Genomic DNA, 19,632 nt, shown 5'->3' with positions numbered 1-19,632 from the left:
CATATATTTGGGTTTTATCTTGTTTGATGCACATGCAATTAAGAACAAGTAGTTGTGCTTGGTCTAGTGTTAGTAAAAGTAACATTTTTCCTCATCATTAAAAACAGGTCTTTTTGTAAGTAACAAATGCTATTCATCACAAAGTTTCTTTAACTTCAATCAATACATATTATTATTAGGAGAAACAAAATACTCCCATGTTTGTCTATCTATCTTTCTAGGTCAGAAATTTTAGCATGAACCAATTTATTTTCATATGCCTTTATAGAGATAGTTGTTCTTCAAATACTCACATTAAAAGCCTCCTAATGAGTTATAGTTAAAGTTTTATTTTCTGTATTACAAGTAAAATATTGACCTACAGCATGCAACATCTTTTCTTTGTTGTCATCATTCAGAAAAATATCATTCTTTCTCTATCCAGAATGAAAGCAGGAATAATCATGTAATTTTAAACAGATAGAAATCATATCTGGTCAGAGATATCATTATGCCCAATTTGTGAATCAGAAATTAGGCACATAAAGATATTGAAAATGCAGCCCGACCGGTCAATGTATGTTGTATTCTTAAACAAGGCAATTGAACAAGGCTCATCTTTGGGAGGCTCAAATTTGGTAGAAGAGAGTCTATCAAGTAATGGGTCACAAAACAAAGTAAAATCTCCAGCAGCAATAAGTGGAACATTACCAAACCTCACAATTTCTGTAGTGATATCGCCCCGGAATATAGGATCATCCGCTGTGGGACCATATATATTAAATAGATGCAAATAAACATATCAAGTTTAACTTTCACATAAATATATCTTCCATCTGTATCAGAATGCTTCTCAAGAATTTGTGATTGAAGTTTCTTCAGGAAGAGGCTTGCAACTCCATTCTCTTTGGGAGAAGAGCCAAAATTACCAATCTAACCTTTAGTCATATATGATGCTATTTTGTCATTTTGTGGGTCTATTGAAGTAGACATAACTCATATTCATTCCTCACCAGATAAGACAATATATTCACTCTTTTAACTGGATGTTTCAAGCTTTGACATTTAAAGGCATATTTTAAGGTTATATGTCTTTTCCATTAAAGGCAACATAAGGATGTGGGGGTGTAGTAAGGAAAATAGGGCCAGATGTAGGAGCCCTAATACCGGTCGCTAACGGCCGAATTCGGCCGTTACCGACCGGTATTAGGGTTTTCAGATGTAGGGGGCCTATATTTTACCGATTCTGTAAATTTACCGAATCTGTAAATTTACAGAATCGGTAAAATACCGAATCGGTATATTTACCGATTTGGTAAATCCACATGTAGGTGGCACTCCTAAGAGTGCCACAGGCCCTTAAGAATCGGTATTTTACCACACAATCCTATTGTGTGGTAAAATACCGAATTCAGGTGTGCATGCACATCCGTGCATGCACACCTGTGCAATGTCACACACAGACATGCCCATAGGGCATGTCTATGTGCCACATGGCACACAAGTCCGGAATTGGGGTGCTAGAGGGTGTCAAAGTGACACCCCCTGCACCCTTGCAGGATTCGTTATTTACCAATTCGGTAAATACCGAATCGGTATTGCCCATTGATTCCTATGGGCTTCATGGCCCATAGGAATCAATGGGCAATACCAAATACCGAATCCTACCGATTCGGTAAGTCTTAAATTCGAATTACCTACATCTCCCCCCTTCCTATATACCGACTCTTAAATACCGAATCGGTAAAATTCGGTATTTAAGAGTCGGTAAATAGGAATTACCTACATCTGGCCCATAATCTGTCCAACGTTTGATCAAACTAAAATAAAGGTAGCTCAATAAACTAAGGCAAGCAAGACAAATGGCATGTAATGTAAAGAAAACCTGAGAGAATACACAAAACAAGATACAAAAGTACCATATCATGACTAAATGGTTATGATGAAGTAACTTGAAAATGACTTTTCTCAACTTGAATTGATATTCTTTCTGTTATGATGGAATATGATGCTTTTCATCAATTTCAAACTTCTTGGAAACTTTAATATTGAGTAAATAGGGCAGTACATTTTCTATGTACAGTCTACAATCTTCCCCTTCTATATTTTCTAGTAACTTAAAAATACATTAATTGTAATGCCTTTTCCAGTTTTTTAAGTCAAGAAGCATTTTATCATAAGCTGAACTTTGACAGTAACTGGAAGAATATGATGAATCATGGCTTTAATGTTTTAATCTCATTTTCAGACACTTTCATTGAAAAGCCTGCTAGATTACTTTGAATATTTTAAGGTCCTAGTTTAGAGCATCAACATTAGTTGGTTGATTGCTTTATTTCGATATGCATATATCATAAAAGCGATACAAAAAGTTAAAACAGCATGTCGAAAAGAGTATGACTGTACAATAAGTAAAAACATTAAAACACGTTAGACCATCATAAATTAGTTAAAAGAAGATTAAATTGATACGGACAGTCTTCTAAGTCTAATCAACCAGGCCCATTTTAAAAACTTGGCAACGGCACAAACAATCGGGGGGGCTGTGTCAGTTAAAAGAATCCGAAGGGCAACAGAGTGCTGGCGAGTACCCAATTCTCTGCAGATAGGGCCGAGCCAGCGTGTTCTTGGTCGGCCGTAATCAGGGCATTCAAAGAGAAAATGTGGCACAGTCTCTGGTTTGTCAGGACAGAGAGCACAGTATCGTGAAGAGGGCTGGGAGTTATTCCACCTGGAACAGAGATCAGCCAAGGGTAGCAGCCCCAGCCGAAATTTGATATACAGGGACCGATCCATGGCAATTGTTATTAGGTCCATGTATGGCTCGTAGGCAACAACATCTTTTATCATCAGAAAAGCTGCGGTGGCTTTGCAGTGGTGCTGATTACTGTTGCGCTTCATGCGGACCCACTCCCAGAACAGTCTTTTTAGGGTCTCCTTCGGGGGAGCGGAGTGGCTATCCCAACAAAAATCCAAGCCTAAATCCCCTAGAAGGTGTTTGATGTTCTTCAGCCATTTGATTCTGTGCCATCCGTCAGAGTGCATCACCTCAGCGAGGCCGTCAGCGTAAGATTTTAGCTCCGGTACCCTCCACAGACGGGCCCAGAGCAAGAGGGGTCGAAGGCGAGCCTGGTCCCCTATTGCTTTACAGCCTGCATCCATGAGCACTGGGATAGTCGGACTACTTGATGGTATGGCAAGGAGGTCTTTGATGAATTTGTTTTCCGCCTTCCTAGTAAGAGTAGCATGAATCTCTTGCAGAATTTTACTTAAGGACAGTTCTGGTGGTATCTCGACCTTGGACATAATTGGTGGAGGTGATGCAGCCTGTTTACTTTTCTTTAACTGATATTGCAGTGATTTGCCTTCCTCAGTTGATGTAACCATGTGAGAAAATATATCTCTAACACATAAAGGGCTTTATTACAAGTCTGGCAGTCCACAGACACTCATGGGGGTGCGGCGGTGGCAGTCTTCCTACTGCCCTATTACAATTATTACTATTATTATGACTACTACGGTCCAACTGCTATAGCCCTGCCACAGCCACCAGGGAACCACCATTCCCTGGGGTGTTGGGGTGGTCAGGAGGCCACAGTATACTTGGTAGGACTGGCACGGTCCCACCAAGCAGACTGTGAGTTTCCTTTCTGGCACTGTTTTCATGGTGGCTCCTTCTCCATGAAAACCATAGCGTGGAGAAAACAAAGGCGGCCCTACCGGGCCCCATTGTGCCTCTGCTCCCTGGGGAGCATGCAGGAGGCACAACATTTGCATGTTGATGCACCACAGTCCATGCCGTGCAGGAACTGTTTTTTGGAGTTCCTATTGCTGTGCCCATTTTCAGGGAACCACTGTGGGAACGTAAAAAAAAAGCCCACCGGACACAATAAATACTTGTAATCTCGTGGGCAGCCCAACCACAGATATGGCAGTGCGACGGCTGCAAGCTTGTAATCAGGCCCATGGAGTGGATTTAATATCACATATGAGGAAGAGGTAATAAAATCCAGTTTTAGAAATTACTTGCAATCAACTGAGAAGAGGGAATAGCTAGTGTGTTTAGACGTTCAAACCAAAACAAGCATATCTCTGATAAGAAAGTATTACTTAAATAAAATTTGACTTAAGTAAGTGAATCCTAGTATATAAAATGAGGTATGGACCAATTGAGTAAATATGGTAAAGTCATCAATATTAATACATAATAATTGTTAAACAGTGCTCAGAAAGTGAAGGTTGACCTTTATTCCCATGCAGCAGCTTTACTGGACAGAGGGCGGATCGCTGAAGGAAACTGTGTCTCATTTCCGCAGATACTATATACTCTGAATGGAGATTCAGCATGAAGAAGCGAAAGGTTTTGGAACAGCACTCACTCTGAAAATGCCCTTAAATGGGGGAAAATCCAGGCTACACCAGCACCCATAGCAGGACATCCAGAATTGAAATAAATTCTTTAATATGAATGTACAAATTGAAATAACTTACAGTAGCTTCAGTTGATCGGTTATAACTTCTGGAGAAAGCATCAGACCAAGAAAGTGGTTTCCAGGATTTTTTTCTTTCTTTCTGTACATGTGAGTCTATATCCCTTTTTCTTTCTGTTTCCCTCTGAGAAAAAAAGATAGCATTCCTGTTTTGTATTTTTTGTTGCACAGAGCATAAAACATAAATAAAACTCAATAACCTTCATTCACTTTCATATGCTTTTCCTGCATTGACTTCTAAGCTGTAATTGCAACCTATGTTGCAAACACTCATTAAAACATTTTTTATCATGATCCCAGGAGGTATTTTTTACGTTACCACTCCCCATCACACTTGTGGTGTTAATCTTACAGTAGGATACAGAACACACCAATACTTCTTCATTTCTAGATGATGTGCATGAATGACAAAAAAATCCTCAAACTGTGTGAATGAAAGATATATCTCACTCATAGGTCTAAGGGGCGCATCTTAATCAGGACTTTAAAATCATGTGGTAATTCCCTACAGGGAATTCTCGATCCTACATGGCTGGGTTTTTCCTGTGTACAGTATTCCCACACCACTATGGTTTCAGCAGCTTAGATAGGGAATAAAGGTGTATCAACATATTTTCCCCTGTTACATTCTGCAAAAATCGGATCATTATTAAAGTCTGTCAGACACTCAGGGGCCGATTATGATCGCGGACGGACTTGAGGCCGTCCGCGATCACTGAGGAGGAGGGGACGTCCGCATGGGCTGCGGAGTCCCCTCCTGTGCGATTAGGATGTGACCGTCACCCTGGCGGTCACATCCTTTATTTTTAACATTGCTGCGGGTGCGGCTTCAAGCTGCACCCGCGGCAATGTTAAAAATGCAGTCTTTGCATTTGCATGCAGAAAGAGGCAGGCACCGCGCGGTGCCTGCCGCTTTCTGCATACAAATGCAGGGGGGTACCATAGGTACCCCCCATGTGCACCTCCCACCCCCCCTTCACCTAGGGGGCCCGCAACGGGCCCCCGCAGTGAAGATTCGTATGCTTTTCCACGGCAGAAAACCCGCCGCGGAAAAGCACTTTTTAAAGCCCATCCTGATATGGCGGACGGTGTCTGAGAGACACCGTCGCCATATCAGAGCTTTTCCGCCGCGGTTGTAAGCCGACCGCGGCGGAAAAGCTGCGGACGGAAACCAGGACCCACCAGCCATCCTAATGTGGCGGTGGGTCCTTGGTCAGTCCGGTGCGGTTTTTCCGCATCCTCTGGGCCAGCGGTGGCTTCCGCCGGCCCCGAGGATGCGGAAAAACCGCTATCATAATCGGCCCCTCATTTTGGTGTTATTATTAGGCGAAACCAAATTATGGAAATACAGGTTTTTAAGGGACCTCTAAATATCTCTGACAGCTAATGCAAGTCATCAATATTTTGAGACCATCAGTGCTTCAATATTCCTAGGGTTTGAGCAATATATAAAAATACACACATTTCAAGTATTCCATGGTCAGCATTTAGTCATATTTTTCAAAATCTGAATCAAATCTTCAGTTGCGCAACAAGGTTTAAAGGTGACTCTTGACTGAAAACTATTATATTGCGTGAGTGAGTTGGTAGCTCACTTAAGATTACCAATCACTAAGGTAACTTACACTTGTGAGTAATTTACACATGTAATGTACTATTATGCTGTTGAGTAATTTTACTTCTTTAGGCTGATCTCAGAATATGAGTGTAAAGTTACTTAAAGTGTAGACTTACGCATCTCCACCCACTGAAAAAGGGGATGAACACAAATTTAGGAGTGTATGTTACTGCTGACAAAAAACAGTAGTAAGCCCAGGGCCACACACTCATAGGTATGCATCTCATGTAATAATTATTCATGTATAATAAAAAAAAATGTTAACTTTATGTAGGGATTTATTTTTTAAAATTTAAACTACAGACACCTATTTCTATCTAACGTAATATCTTTAAATTAATGAGATTGAAATTAATAGTGCTATATCATCTTTTAATTTTGTTTTATATTTAAAATAAATATATGAAATTAATGTACACTAATATTTGACATAAAAGATATGTGTTAATAATTTATTATAAAGCTTAATAAACATTTTAAAGTATTCCTATAATTTACCATCAGTTGATTTATGGGAAAGTAAAAAAGGGTATTTAACTAAAAAAATTTAAAAAAAAGTTTTGTATTTTATTGGTAAAGCTCAACATTCATTCGGGAAGGATATCACAGCGCTATGCTAGGACTCCGGTAGATAGCTGAGCGGTTGATGAGTTTTGCTGGTGTTAAGTTTTAATGAACAGATGGGTCTTAAGTTTTTTCCTGAAGACAAGGTAGTCCTTGGAAAGGCAGAGGTCTTGTGGTAGTTCATTCCAATGCTTTGCTGCCATGTATGAGAAACTACGACCCCCTGCCCTTACTTTCCTAATGCGTTTTGTTCTGGCTTGAGCTAGAGACCGTGATCTTAGGCATCTGGTGTGTACATAAAATTCAACTTTGTTCAGTAGGATAGGAGGCCCTCATTTGTGCAGCACCTTGTGCGCGTGACTGAGCAGCTTAAATTTCGCTCTTTGACATATTGGCAGCCAGTGAAGTAATTTCAGGCACTCAGACTCGGAGCTGAGTCTGTCTTTGTTACATACCAATTTGGCGGCGGCATTTTGCACCACTTATAGGCGTGTGATGAGGTAGTCTGCCATGCCCACGAATAGTGCATTACCATAGTCCAACCTACTAGTAAGTAATGCTTGTGTGATGGTTCTCCTACAATCTAGCAGGATCCAAGGGAATAGCCTTTTTAGGAGCTTTAGCGTTGCGAAGCTTCTTCCACATAGAACCTGCACATGGTCCTGCATGGATTGGGTATTGTCCAGGAGGATCCCCAGATCCTTTGTGCATTGCTTTGGAGCAGGCGCGTCACCCAGCGTCTGGGGCCACCAGGTGGTATTCCAGATAAGTTTAGCTCCTCCGAAAAGTAACATTTCGGATTTTCCTGCATTTAGTTTAAGTTAGTGATCCAGGTCCAGGTGGCCATTTCCGAGAGGCAGTTATTCATTTTTAATCTAGTGTTCTTGTGCCTTTCTTCAATGGTTATCAGCAGTTGTGTGTCGTCTGCTTAGGATCAAATACTAAAGCTCCACTTCTCGCTGATTTTTGCCAAAGATGATACATAGACATTAAAGAGTGTGGGGCTTAGGGATGCCCCCTGTGGAACACCATATCCAATGGGTTTTGGTTTTGATGAAAATTCCCCTATTTGGCGATTGTGTGAGACGGTGTCAAACGCCGCCGATAGGTCTAATAAAATCAGAGCAGCAGCTTTCCCTTGGTCAACCAAAGATCTTATGTTGTCTGACACGCTAGGAGGGTTGCCTCCATGCTGTTAGTGGCTCTGAAGCCAGTTTGGGAGGGATGCAGCAGGTCATTTGACTCAAGGTAATTCGACAGCTGTCTGTTAACCAGTTTTTCCATAACTTTCGAAAGGTACGGGAGTTGGTCAATGGGCCTGTGGTTTGCAGGGCTTGGCACAATTGTGCCTGCTTTCTTCAAGAGGGGGTCACTATGGCCCATTTCCATGCTACTGGGAATGCTGCAGTATCTAGCAGGTTGTTAAATAGCTGGGTAACATATGGACAGTTAATGGGTATAATCCTGGAAAAGACAAAATGAGGGCAGGGATCAAGGGGAGATCCTGACTTGACTTCCCTAATTGTTTTAGCTACTTCCTCCTCTGTAAATGGGGAGAAGCTGACTATGCAGGCAGATGCATCAGGCGGGGTTGGAGTTTCACAGTTAAATGCTGGCAGTGGGGTGTTGGTGTTGAAAGTAAAGTATATTTGACTAAATTTGTCTGAGAAAAACTCAATGATTTCTTTGCAGCATTCTTCTGAAGGTGGCAAAGTTTGGGATAGACTCACTGGTTTGCATAGCTCCCTAACTATTTTATACAACTCCTTAGTTGAACTACAATTCTCATTGATTCTTCTGGCAAAGTAGGTCTTCTTAGCTTTCTTAATGGCATTATTGTAATTTCTCAACTCTGTCTGTCTGTCTGTTTGTGATTTAGATAGTCTCCAGTGGTGCTCTGTTGTTTTGCACTTTCATTTAAGTGCCTTGAGTTCCGTGTATATCACTTTCCTGGTTGAGATTTGTTTGCCTCCTTTAGTGGCAGTTTAGGTACATATGAATCTAAGGTGTTGGTGATTTCTTTTTCAAGATTCATTATTTCCCTATTGGCCTCAAGAATGCTTAGGGCCTCTGGATTCCTGGAGCGGAAGTGGGACCGAAAAGTATCTTCGGTAACCAGCCTCCATGCTCTTCTTATCCCCACTGAGTGCCTCGAGGGCTTAGTTGCATTTACTGGGAGCAGGGCCTGACTGGCCATAGCGGGCACTGGGCAATCCCCTGGTGCGCCACACGTGTGGGGGCGGTTTTTGGGCCCCTGGGGGCCGTTTTTGTTACAAAGCCGTTTTTTGCAGCTTAGCTGCAAAATCGGTCCTGTACCAAAATCGGCCGAAAACCGGCCCTAGCAAAGAGCTCGGCAGCCCCTCCACCCAAGTGGGGAGAGGGGCCGACTGAGCACTTTGCCAGGGCCGGTTGTGGTTCCGAGTCCGGCCCTGACTGGGAGCTTAAGTACAAAGGATATAAGTGAGTGATCTGACATGGGAAGGGGATTAATCTCCTGTAAAGAAATTGAATCAAAGTTTGAGACTATTAGGTCCAAAGTGTGCCCTGCAATGTGTGTGGGCCCTGTAACCCACTGCTTTAATTGAAGAATCTGCATGTCATTCTTCAAGTGCAAGTCTGAAGAGTTGTTGGCTTTCTCAAATTGGATGTTGAAATCCCCTATGAGTAGATAATGTTTATATTTCAGGCAGAAGGGGAGTAGTTGAGTTAGTATGTGGGCGCTAAGTTCAGATTGGTGCCTGGGGGAGTATAAATTACGGCTCCACTGAATAATATGTGGCCCTCTCTGGCCACCTCAAAAGATAGTACCTCATGCTTCACTACTCGCGCCACTACAGCCTGAAGGCAAAAGTAAAAATATTTTTATGGGAAATATTAATGTAAATTAATTTGATAAATGTAATTTAAATCTAGAAGAAAAAAATGCTATAGCACTAATACCGTAATTTAGAAAGAAATCTTTAATCAATTTAAATAAATTAAAATAAATAGAAATTCATTTTCTGATATTAAAACATTAATTCTTACCTAAAGTAAAAAAAACTTATGCATCAAGGATGTTTAAAAGTGATTAATAGAATTAAATAAAAGTAATTTAATTTTAATAAAAATGAAATTTGCAATAGTTAGGAAATTCCAAAAACTTTGTTAAAATAATTTATAAATAAATAATAAATATGACGTCTTTTTTAGACTTTTTAACATTACATTACATATATTTATATTTTTAACTATTTTAAATAATTAAATGTTTTATTTTAAGTATACACCTTAATCATATTCTATAGGATGGTGCAGTACCAGTGGTTGGCCATGTGTATTTCTGTATTTACTCCATCTCTAATCTGGAGTAATTTGCTACTGTTTAGGGTCTGTTATTGGCTGTAGTAATTTTAGAAACGTTGTTTGTGAATAGCAATGGGCTTATATGGGTGGTTAATGTCCTTTCCTAAATCCCTGCCTTTTAGTAGTAGTTATGGAATTTTTTTCAGCAACTCCCCCAGTCCTTCCGACATTACTACTAATGTAATTACTAAGTAGTACACTGACACGTGTGAGGTTCTTTTCATAGAAAACATAGGAGAGATGTAGATTTACACTTGTAGGTTGTTGAATAGCATTTTGCAGTATTTTGGTAGTGCTTTTGTAGTATAACATGCAGTTTGCGAGTAAACCCCACTATGGTTATAATTACATCTGGCTCTTTTCCAAGTGAATCATGCCATACAATGCTAAAGTTTAATTTCTTTTTTATCATACTGTAAATATTTCTGCCTGACGAAGTGTATTTTGCATTATCTCAGCATATATATCAGTATATAGTGTATATAGTATATATCATTTTCCCAGAACTACCACAGCCACGTTCATATTTACTATCAAGTAGTAAACTTACACATGAGTGGATCCCTGCATAGAACAGATAGGAGGTGTAGAGCTGTAGATCTCCACCTATAAGTTTGTGAATTGCATTTTGTAGTGAGTAGTTCTACCGTAACTGCAATTTGTGAATCAGGCCTAGAATTATCAGGCACTGGAAACTGATTCTTGATGTCCTTCAGAAACATGTCACATTCATAAAAGGTACTTTTTCACTGAGGTGCCTCCATCTTGATGGTTATTAAAATGACTTTTACTATCTGCCTCTTGCTGGAAATGTCAATGTGCTTTAACCGCACTCTTGTGAATTTGCCATCATCTGCCTTTAATGTGGCCCATTATTCGTTCCAAGAACGTGAACCTTAGAGGCAGTGTTAGAAATCTTGTAATGAATTCATCACACATAGACCATTCGCTGGCTAATTGTTGTAAGGCATTCTTTGGGAGACAGACAATGCTTAACTTCAAAACACAGTTCAACTGTGCACTGCTGGCATGCCTGCTCAATGCAGTGTCATCCTGGATATCTTAGAAACGAATCCTTCCATAATTGTGTCCATTTCTTTCTGCATTGCGACCATGCGCATTCAGGTCAAGAAGAACTTCTACAAAATAAATGAAACATGCATTGCTGTTCCAGAAATTGGCTTTGTTTCTTGAACTGTCTTCACTTATCCTCTGCAGGGATGACCTACTCACAAAGCTGCAATTTTAAGAGCCTTATCTGACTGCACACTAAGTAAAAGACCATTGTTTTCAGATAAATATGGCACAGGAGTTCGATCCTCACCAGAGGTGGGAAATCAATTAGTTCTAAACAGAAAGATGGACACAGTGGTTGAAAAGTTTTGTCGCACAGTATTGTGAATGCTGCAACTATGTTTGAGTGAGGCAACATCACTGGGCGATTCCTGTGGTGGCTGGAATGCGGAAGGGGGTTTTGCATAGTTTAATTTCGCGAGGGTAATTAAAATGACCTCACATTGCAGCAAGGAGCTAAAACCCCTGAAGCGAAGTCAAGAAGATTTATAGTCAGGGCATCCTCTTGCAAAACCCTGCAAGCCCTGTGCAAGGTCGAACTGTTTTCAACAACGTGAGAGGAGAGAAGTGCTGTGTAATGAACTAGGATTGCATTTAAGGCACAGTTCCAGTTTATGTGTTGAAATTACAAAGGAAGGAATAAAGATGCATTCAGCAAACTGATTGTTTTTCATTTCACTGGGAGAGTCCCTTTCTGCATATTATTCAGTGGGTTAATGAGCGTGCTACAGAGTCTGTGTATCACCCGCAAATCGCAGGAATGCATACAGGCAGGGCAAATTCAGCCTTTCTTGCATCTGAGCATGGCAAGATTAGCACCACAGAGGGAGCATCGGTTTTGTAAAGACAGTCAAGGTACTAAACATTAAATTAAATAACTTAAGAAGTAAAATTACTTTCAGGTAGGACTGGTCAATGTCACACGTTGGCTACTCGGTCCATTTCCTTACTATATGGACACAGAAAAAATAGCTCAACCCACTGTACCCACAGTACAGGCATTCAGATTTCAAGACAGCACCAGGTATGTGTCCCCAAATGTTTAATGTCATGTTCGTCTTGTGTTTACTAATTAGGCCCCTGCAAGCTCTTCGGAATTCTTGTGGGAATTTCACTCAGCACAATCATAAGGGGCCCTTTGTTTGAACACGCCTAGATTTTTTAGGCGTGGCAATATCGGACACAATTTTACTGGATGGAAAATCTTGCTGATAAAATCACAAAAGATAGGGCTGCATGGCGGCCTGGACCACTTGCCAGGTACGCGCCCTCCATCGATCATCAAGGAAGACAAGGAGGAAGCATTTAAAGTTCCCCCTGCCACCCAACATTACCTCCTCTACCCCAACCCTTTACACCCAAGCCACCCCACAAAGGACTCCTGCAGTCTTTTACCACCTGCCCTAAATGGCCCGCAGTAGAGAAGGGAATTCAGCGCGGAATTCTGACCACGGATTCTGTGTCCGTAAAGTTTTTCTGCATTCTGAAGTGTTTAATTTGTAATGTCAGGAGTTGTGTATGGAAAATTTGGACAGCATCAGAAATTTCAGAGACCTGGAATCTCTGCACAAAATTCCCCACAGGGAGTTACAGTCAATTCAAGGCTGCATGGACCTAATAATTGCTGTCATTGGGGCATTTGCAGCCCTTCTGTGTAAGGACATTTGCAAAGTTAAAAGAGTCACCTTGACTATTGCCGTCCATTTGAAACTGCCAATATCATCTTATGATTCAGCGATTTGCTGTAACTGTGGTTACTGAAAAGTCAAAGCCATTGTTGTAGCCCAGAGGCTGTTTCCCGTTTCAATTATATAGATGCGTCCCTTTCCTTTGAACATCGGTATTTGTCTAAATACTGCAAATGAAATATTAACAAGAGCCACCAGAAAAGAACCAGGCAAATAACAGTATTATAAATGCCAAATAAAAAATAGAAAATGGTTGATATTTAATATTTGAAAAATATTGAATCTCAATTTGTGTTTTAGTTTACACTGATTTTGAGATTGCCCCCAAAAAACAACACAATTCACACGTGAGGTAAAAACACTACAATTTCTGATAGCATTTCTTCTCTTATATAAGTCAATAATTGTGATACAGCCATATTTCGTTATACTGGTGATGTGTTGGGTTGTTTTGTGCTCTAGTGTGATTTTATGTATTGTGCTTGTTGAATTTCCATTATGTTACATTGTTTTGTGGCGTTGTGCCCTCTTTGTTTGTGGTGTATTGTTTTTTGCTAATGTGTAGTGCTCTCTTGTACTCTGCAATTACTTTAGAACTGCCAAAAACTACATTTCCAGCCAAGAGCAGCACATCTGTATAAAGTTCAAGTTATAAACAGCAATTTACCACTGTGAAATGTGATATGATAACCACTGCACATGCTCAGTACCTGTTTAAAACCCCAGTCAGCCCAAACTGTGGCAAAGACCATATCTTACATTAGTACTTCCAGTGCCCACTTTATGTGAGGCCTGGGGGTGAAATTCTGTTCCACTCGCAGAGTTTTGCCTACTCCGCGCTCCGCATAGCACGTGAAGTTCCGAAAAACTCTGCAAACTCCTCACAGCGAGGAAAATCTTACTCAAAACCACATCACTTGAGATTTCTCAATGCAGGCGATCGGGGATAGTCGCTACCTCTCACATTGAGAAACCTTCCGTTCACATTGAGGAAGCTGCCACTCAAGTAGAACATCTACTCGAGCAACAGAAAAAAAGCAGTGCCCACTTGTGCGTTGCGTGGTGCCGTTTGCTCTGATTTTACAGCCTAGGACAAACACCTGGTGCTAAAAATCAGTGCAACGTACCACACTCCTCCACTTTTGGAACTCTGCGTAGCCCAGAACTTCACAAACTCCACACAGATCTACTTTATGTGATAGAGCCTGCAATGTTTATTCAGCTCCAATAACCACACAGTATGTTGTTATGTTTGTAATAGCCCTTCCAGATCTGGCACTTGGTTAGTTCTTCTGAGCACTGACCTTTCAACATTGGGGCCAATTACGCTGTAGGTCAGAAAGGCTCCGGAATGCATTAGGTTCATCCGAATCCAATTCTGAACCCGTCTTTCTGACCGAATCGGAAAGACTTCCTACTGACCGATTATGATAGCCGGAAACCGTTCAGGCTTTCCGACTCGGTTCCGAACGGCAATTGGAGTAACCGAGCCATACAGAGCCGACTTGTATGGGTCTATGGAGTGTGTTTCTGACCGCCATATTACAATATTGAATTCGGACAGGTTTTCTGAATCGGTTGTTCAAACACTGATTGGCAGTCAGAATCCGGCTATGGGTGCCCATAGCGGGCCCTCCTTCACCCAGAGCCTGTTCAATTTCATGCACAGTGTGGCAGGCACAAGGTGCACGATTTTCCCCACCCACAGCTTTTTTCAATGGCAGCCTGTGTAGTCGGTCGGAGCACAGGTTCCTATTGAAGTCAATGGGAGTTCGACTTAATGGTGTTCGGAACCATCGTAATCAGTCGGTCAGACTCCCCAAATTCGATTCGGTGGGATACCATTCTCAGACAGGGTCGGTCAGAATACTTTCCACCCGACATCGTAATCGGCCCTATAGTGTCTTGTCTACCTCCATGAGCATTATAATACGGTAGCAACTGTTAGGCCTCACCGAGTTCCCATATAAATCTAATGGTTCTACTAATGCGAATTACTGGCTTCATCAGAATAATGAGATCCAAAGAGTTACAGTCTCTGGGGAAAATGAGGAATTATTGGGGGAGTTGGGACTGGAATTTCTGATTCCCTTGAAATTCTTAATTTTTAATTGCCTGCTCAGGGTCCCACTTGTAAGCTCCCTAAATCGTCCCCAGAATTCCTGATGCCCCTAGTTCTTTTAACTCTGGGGGTAGATGTATTATGCATACAAAGGAGATTGCATCTGTATTTATGGGACCACTTTCAAAGGTGGGAAAATTCCCATTGTAGTATGTTTATATGCATCAACAACATCAGAAAAAATAGTTAAAATAAATTGGACTATTCGGTTTCACCTGAAATGCTTCCACCCTTAGACAATAGACAGAGAACTGTCTCTGGCTGCTCTATATACTCTGTGTCCCTATTGGGAAACTAGCCCAAAGCCACAATGCACAGGAACTGGAAATTACACTTTCTCACACTGCACTCAACCCACCCTGGCCACCAAGACCAGCCGTGCCCGATCAATTTAATTAATTACACTCCTCAGACTACTGGGTTGTGGTGTGGTTGGGAAAAAAGTATTTCCTTCTTCCTGGTTTTGTTACCGTCGTGCAATTTGTTTTTGTACATTTTATCTCAATTTAACGTTCATGTATTTTAAAGATAAACACATAAAAAGACACTCTATCAAGGGTACTTTAAAGCAAGTTTATTGCAGCCATATTTTCTGTATTCACATTGTCCCTACTGTTTCAAGGTAACCAGCCATATAATTTTACAAGAAGTTCTGCACCTAAGTCCTGCTGGTTTCTATTAACTACACGTTACAATCTCAGTAATCTCTTTTTTTCCAAAGCACTTCCGAAGCGTTCCTGAAACAGATGCCCATTTTACAGGTCTGTTTTTTCATTGCCCTTCATTAGCGTTCCTAAAACAAATGCGCATTTAATAGGTCTGTTTAATCATATACGGACCCCCTGAATCCAAATGGAGTTCAGGGCATAAACAATTTAAAATAAAAATATTCCTAGGCAACCACATACGAACAATTTAAAATAAAAATATTCCTAGGCAACCACTATAAACAATTAAAAAAAAATATTCCTAGGCAACCACTTAATAGGTCGGTACTTAAAAGATTCAGACCACACGTAAATGTATAAAATATTTGAGAAAATACATGAAAAATGAGCGAGAACAATACTACCCTCATCAACACATTTTCAGTTAAAGCAATGCATTCTTTATTTTAATATTTTATTTTAAATTGTGCATTTGGATTCCTAGAACATACAACAACATTTTTTAGAGAAAGGTTTCATTAATTTTCATCGAAATATATATATATATATATATATATATGTATATATAGTTATGTATATATATATACACAAAGGAAAATAATATAACTTTGGGATTTGATCACATCGTCCTTTCTGCTGAATCCACTGCACTAATATACAAATATTTTTTTTATTTGCAGAGAATTATATTGCAATCGGAACTTTGTCTGTAAGCAATGTATGCATTAGGTTTCATATGAAGTTTGCACACCTTAGAGGGCCAGATGTGTCAAGATAGTTATTTGTGATTCCCTAATTGCGAATCAAAAGGATTCGCAATTAGGGAATCGCAAAATGTCATGTATGAAGGTGTATAGTACATGTTTTGCAATTCCAAGGGGGTCGCAAATGACCTACTTCATGGATATTAATGAGATAGGTCACAATTTGCGACCCCCTAGGAATCTCAAAAATCACGGGATTGGTGGCCTGCTAAGATCAGCAGACCACCATGTCCGTGATTGCTTTTAAATAAAGCAATCTTTTTTTTTTTTGTAAAGCAGCCCGTTTTCCTTAAAGGAAAACGAGATGCTTTACAAAATGAAAAATGAAAACTTTTCTTTTAATTTTTAAAGAGCAGGCAGTGGTTCGTGGGACAACTGCCTGCTCTTAAAAATGGTTTTACAAACATTCACAAATGGGAAGGGGTCCCTTGTGGATTCCTTCCCATTAGCGAATGGGTGACCACCTACTTGAAGTAGGTGTAACATGAGAATGTTTTGTGACCGCAAAATCCGGTCACAAAACATTCATACATACCGATGCGATTCGGTATTAGGAAGGGATGCCCTAAACACGCCCCTTCCTAATACCAAATCGCAAACCCATTTTGCGATTCCGTTACAATTGCAATATTAGGTTTGCTGCATCGGAAAAGCAATTTTTTCGTTCGCAAACGGGCAGAATCTGCCCATTTACGAATGCAAGAAATGCTTGATACATCTGCTCTCTGATTCTAATAATGCATTCCTTGCTCCGAGGCTCTGATCACCTAGATATTAAGGACCTGATTCACAAAGATAAACTTACTGTCTTATCATTTTATGTGCGGAGACTCCACAGTCTTAAAGATACTACTATTAAATACATCTGTGAATAGCAAAAATTGTAAATTTACAAAAAAGTGTACGTTTACCTAAGTGAATTAGGCGCAGAGGTTTAGCATTTTGACTATATTCTCAATGCCCATGTGATTACCCTAATTTCATATATGAGAAAACCTCTGTCTGTATTTGCTTAATGCTTGACTCTCTTGAGAAATGTTGTACTTTTATTAACTCAGAGATGTTGTACTTTTTTTTCTAGTTTGAATAACTTTGTTAAACGTATTAGATACTTGTCATCAAATAGGTGTAGGACAGAAGATATGCATACAGCACACCAGTTATTAGCAATTCACAGAACAAAAACAGAAAAGTTTGCAAGACGAAATATGAAAATATGAAAAGTTAGACAAAGCTACTGTTGCACGCTAATAAGGATATAGAAGTCCTTCCTTTGGGAGGTTCCCATGGGCAAGGATTGTGGTACTATGAAGTTTCTCATCTGGCATAATCCTCACCTTTTACGTCCAGTTTTAGTTTCCATCCATAGCAAATTATTTTGTGTGAAGTGCACCATATCACATGAGTTAGGTACTCCGAATTTCTTCAAATTTCGTCACCTGATCGTTCAACTTATACATCAAGCGTTCATGAGAAGCCATTATTACCATGGTACTATCTATTAGTCCTTGGGTTATGAGTTTGAGAGTTGCATAAAACACAGAGTTGGGCTACCCCCAGAGCCATGCCCAGCCATCTTTTTTCTTGTGATGGGTAGTGCCCATTATATCCAGTGCATTGTTTAGGAGTGTAAGTTCCACTGTGAGCGAGATAGAGACACCATTGGTGGCTTGCAATTGTCACCATATTACGTTTCAGTAAAATCTACAGGCTCGGCAGGACCGTAAGATAAGCACTATATCAGCTCATCGATGGTGACATTGCCAGCATTCACATTTGGCACATGTTTGGCTCTAAAGTGTTTGTGTGGGGCCAATGCCAGATGTGCAGACAAACCTTTGTCATAGTTGTGTATCAACCCTTGCCAATCAGCCTCTGTATATGTCTTGTCCAGACATGGTTGCCAAATCCCAAGTAGGTGATTCACAGTCAGCTTGGAGTATAAGAGTCTCGTAGCGCCTCAACACTAGTTTCTTGTATCTGCCCCTCTTCACTAGGGAGTCATTTAGAGTGAATCTGCCAAGGCTGCAGGATAGATTGTTCACTTTACCAGTAAGGCAGATTTTCATTGTAAATAGGACCAGAATTGGGAAGGGTCTAAGTGAAATTCTGCACATCAATCTTCAAAGGATCGCACTGTTGCCCCTGAAATAACTTGATCTATTGTATGAATCTAGCTGTGAATTAATTTCAGTCAATGCAAAGGCTTGTCCGAGAGTTGAATTTCTGAGTTGTTCCTAAAGAGTTACTCCGATGCAAAAAAAGATGCTGTTTTAGACACTTCTGACAAGCAGCCCATATTTTCTGTGACTCTTGCACGATTGGGTTGGGGCCCATTGGGTAGTAATCATTTTGTGGTATAGAACTGGGGTCCTATTGTGTAATCTTGCAGATGGCATTCCAGTAGTACCCATACAGAAGTTTACAGCTTGGAACGGAAGTGGTATATTAGCTGGGAAAGATGTTGCACCATGTGATACACTTAATATTTGGGTGTCGTAAACCTCAGCAGGCAGTGGCAGCGTGTGGTTTCTTGCCAAAAGAACTGCTTGATATGCTGGCCTATAAGGCAAAGCATTATAATGGCACTGGGACGGGAAACATGCTAAAAAACCATAGTTATACTGTCGGTAAACCACTATCTTGATGGTCAGGACACGCCCCCACACTTAAAGTTGCAGGTTGCTTCAGATCACAAAGTCCTTGAATGTAGGTCATTTCTTACTAGGATAACAAAGTAATTCAGATTAGTCTTTACCCATCAGAATGGCAAATCATGAAATAGCAAGTTGACGTGGATGGAATCATAGAGAGAGCTTTAATCCTTGACTAATAGATTCAGTATCCTGAAAATGTGGCAACATGTGAGATAGTCTTCAAAAAAGCTGGAATATATGAGGTTGATGTTCTTAAGGTGAGTAGACTTGACATCTACATAAAACATTCATTTATGATTTCCAGCAGGAGTTTCAATGCCAGAGATGCCCTTTGAGTGATGTCTCGTAATGGCTAGTGGCTCTAGGGAAAGCACAAACAGCATAAGGACTTGGGACATCCCAGCCAGGTCCCTCTGTGGACCACAAAAGCATCTGACAGGAAGGCATTGTAGTTGGCCAGTGATGAAGGGTTAATGCAGAAACTGTGCACTGCAGCTAAATACTTAGGGTCCAGTCCCACCTGTTGACTGGTCTGAAGTGGTAGCCCTGCTCTACCTGGTCAAATGTCATCTTGGCATCGAGGGAGAGGGCCACTTCTGCACATGATGTGAGAAGCACAATAGAAGTAACAGAGTGTGCCTATTGTCGCAAGATTAACGAGCT

At 40.6% G+C, this 19,632-nt stretch overlaps 1 protein-coding gene across 2 annotated transcripts in view; it reads right to left on the bottom strand.

Moving 5' to 3' along the window:
• The window catches only part of KLF12 (KLF transcription factor 12), a 997,335-nt gene that overhangs the window by 306,878 nt on the left and 670,825 nt on the right, over nucleotides 1-19,632 (bottom strand). For both annotated transcript variants that reach the window (XM_086933410.1, XM_086933411.1), the window contains exon 5: nucleotides 4,471-4,593. In XM_086933410.1, the coding sequence (XP_086789536.1) occupies nucleotides 4,471-4,593 (123 nt within the window). The remainder of the gene's footprint in view (nucleotides 1-4,470; nucleotides 4,594-19,632) is intronic.

The sequence above is a fragment of the Lissotriton vulgaris genome, chromosome 8 (genome assembly GCF_964263255.1).
Source record: "Lissotriton vulgaris chromosome 8, aLisVul1.2, whole genome shotgun sequence".
Lineage (NCBI taxonomy): Eukaryota > Metazoa > Chordata > Amphibia > Caudata > Salamandridae > Lissotriton > Lissotriton vulgaris.
The sequence above is the reverse complement of the archived record's forward strand: the minus strand, read 5'-3'. Positions and strand labels throughout refer to the sequence as shown.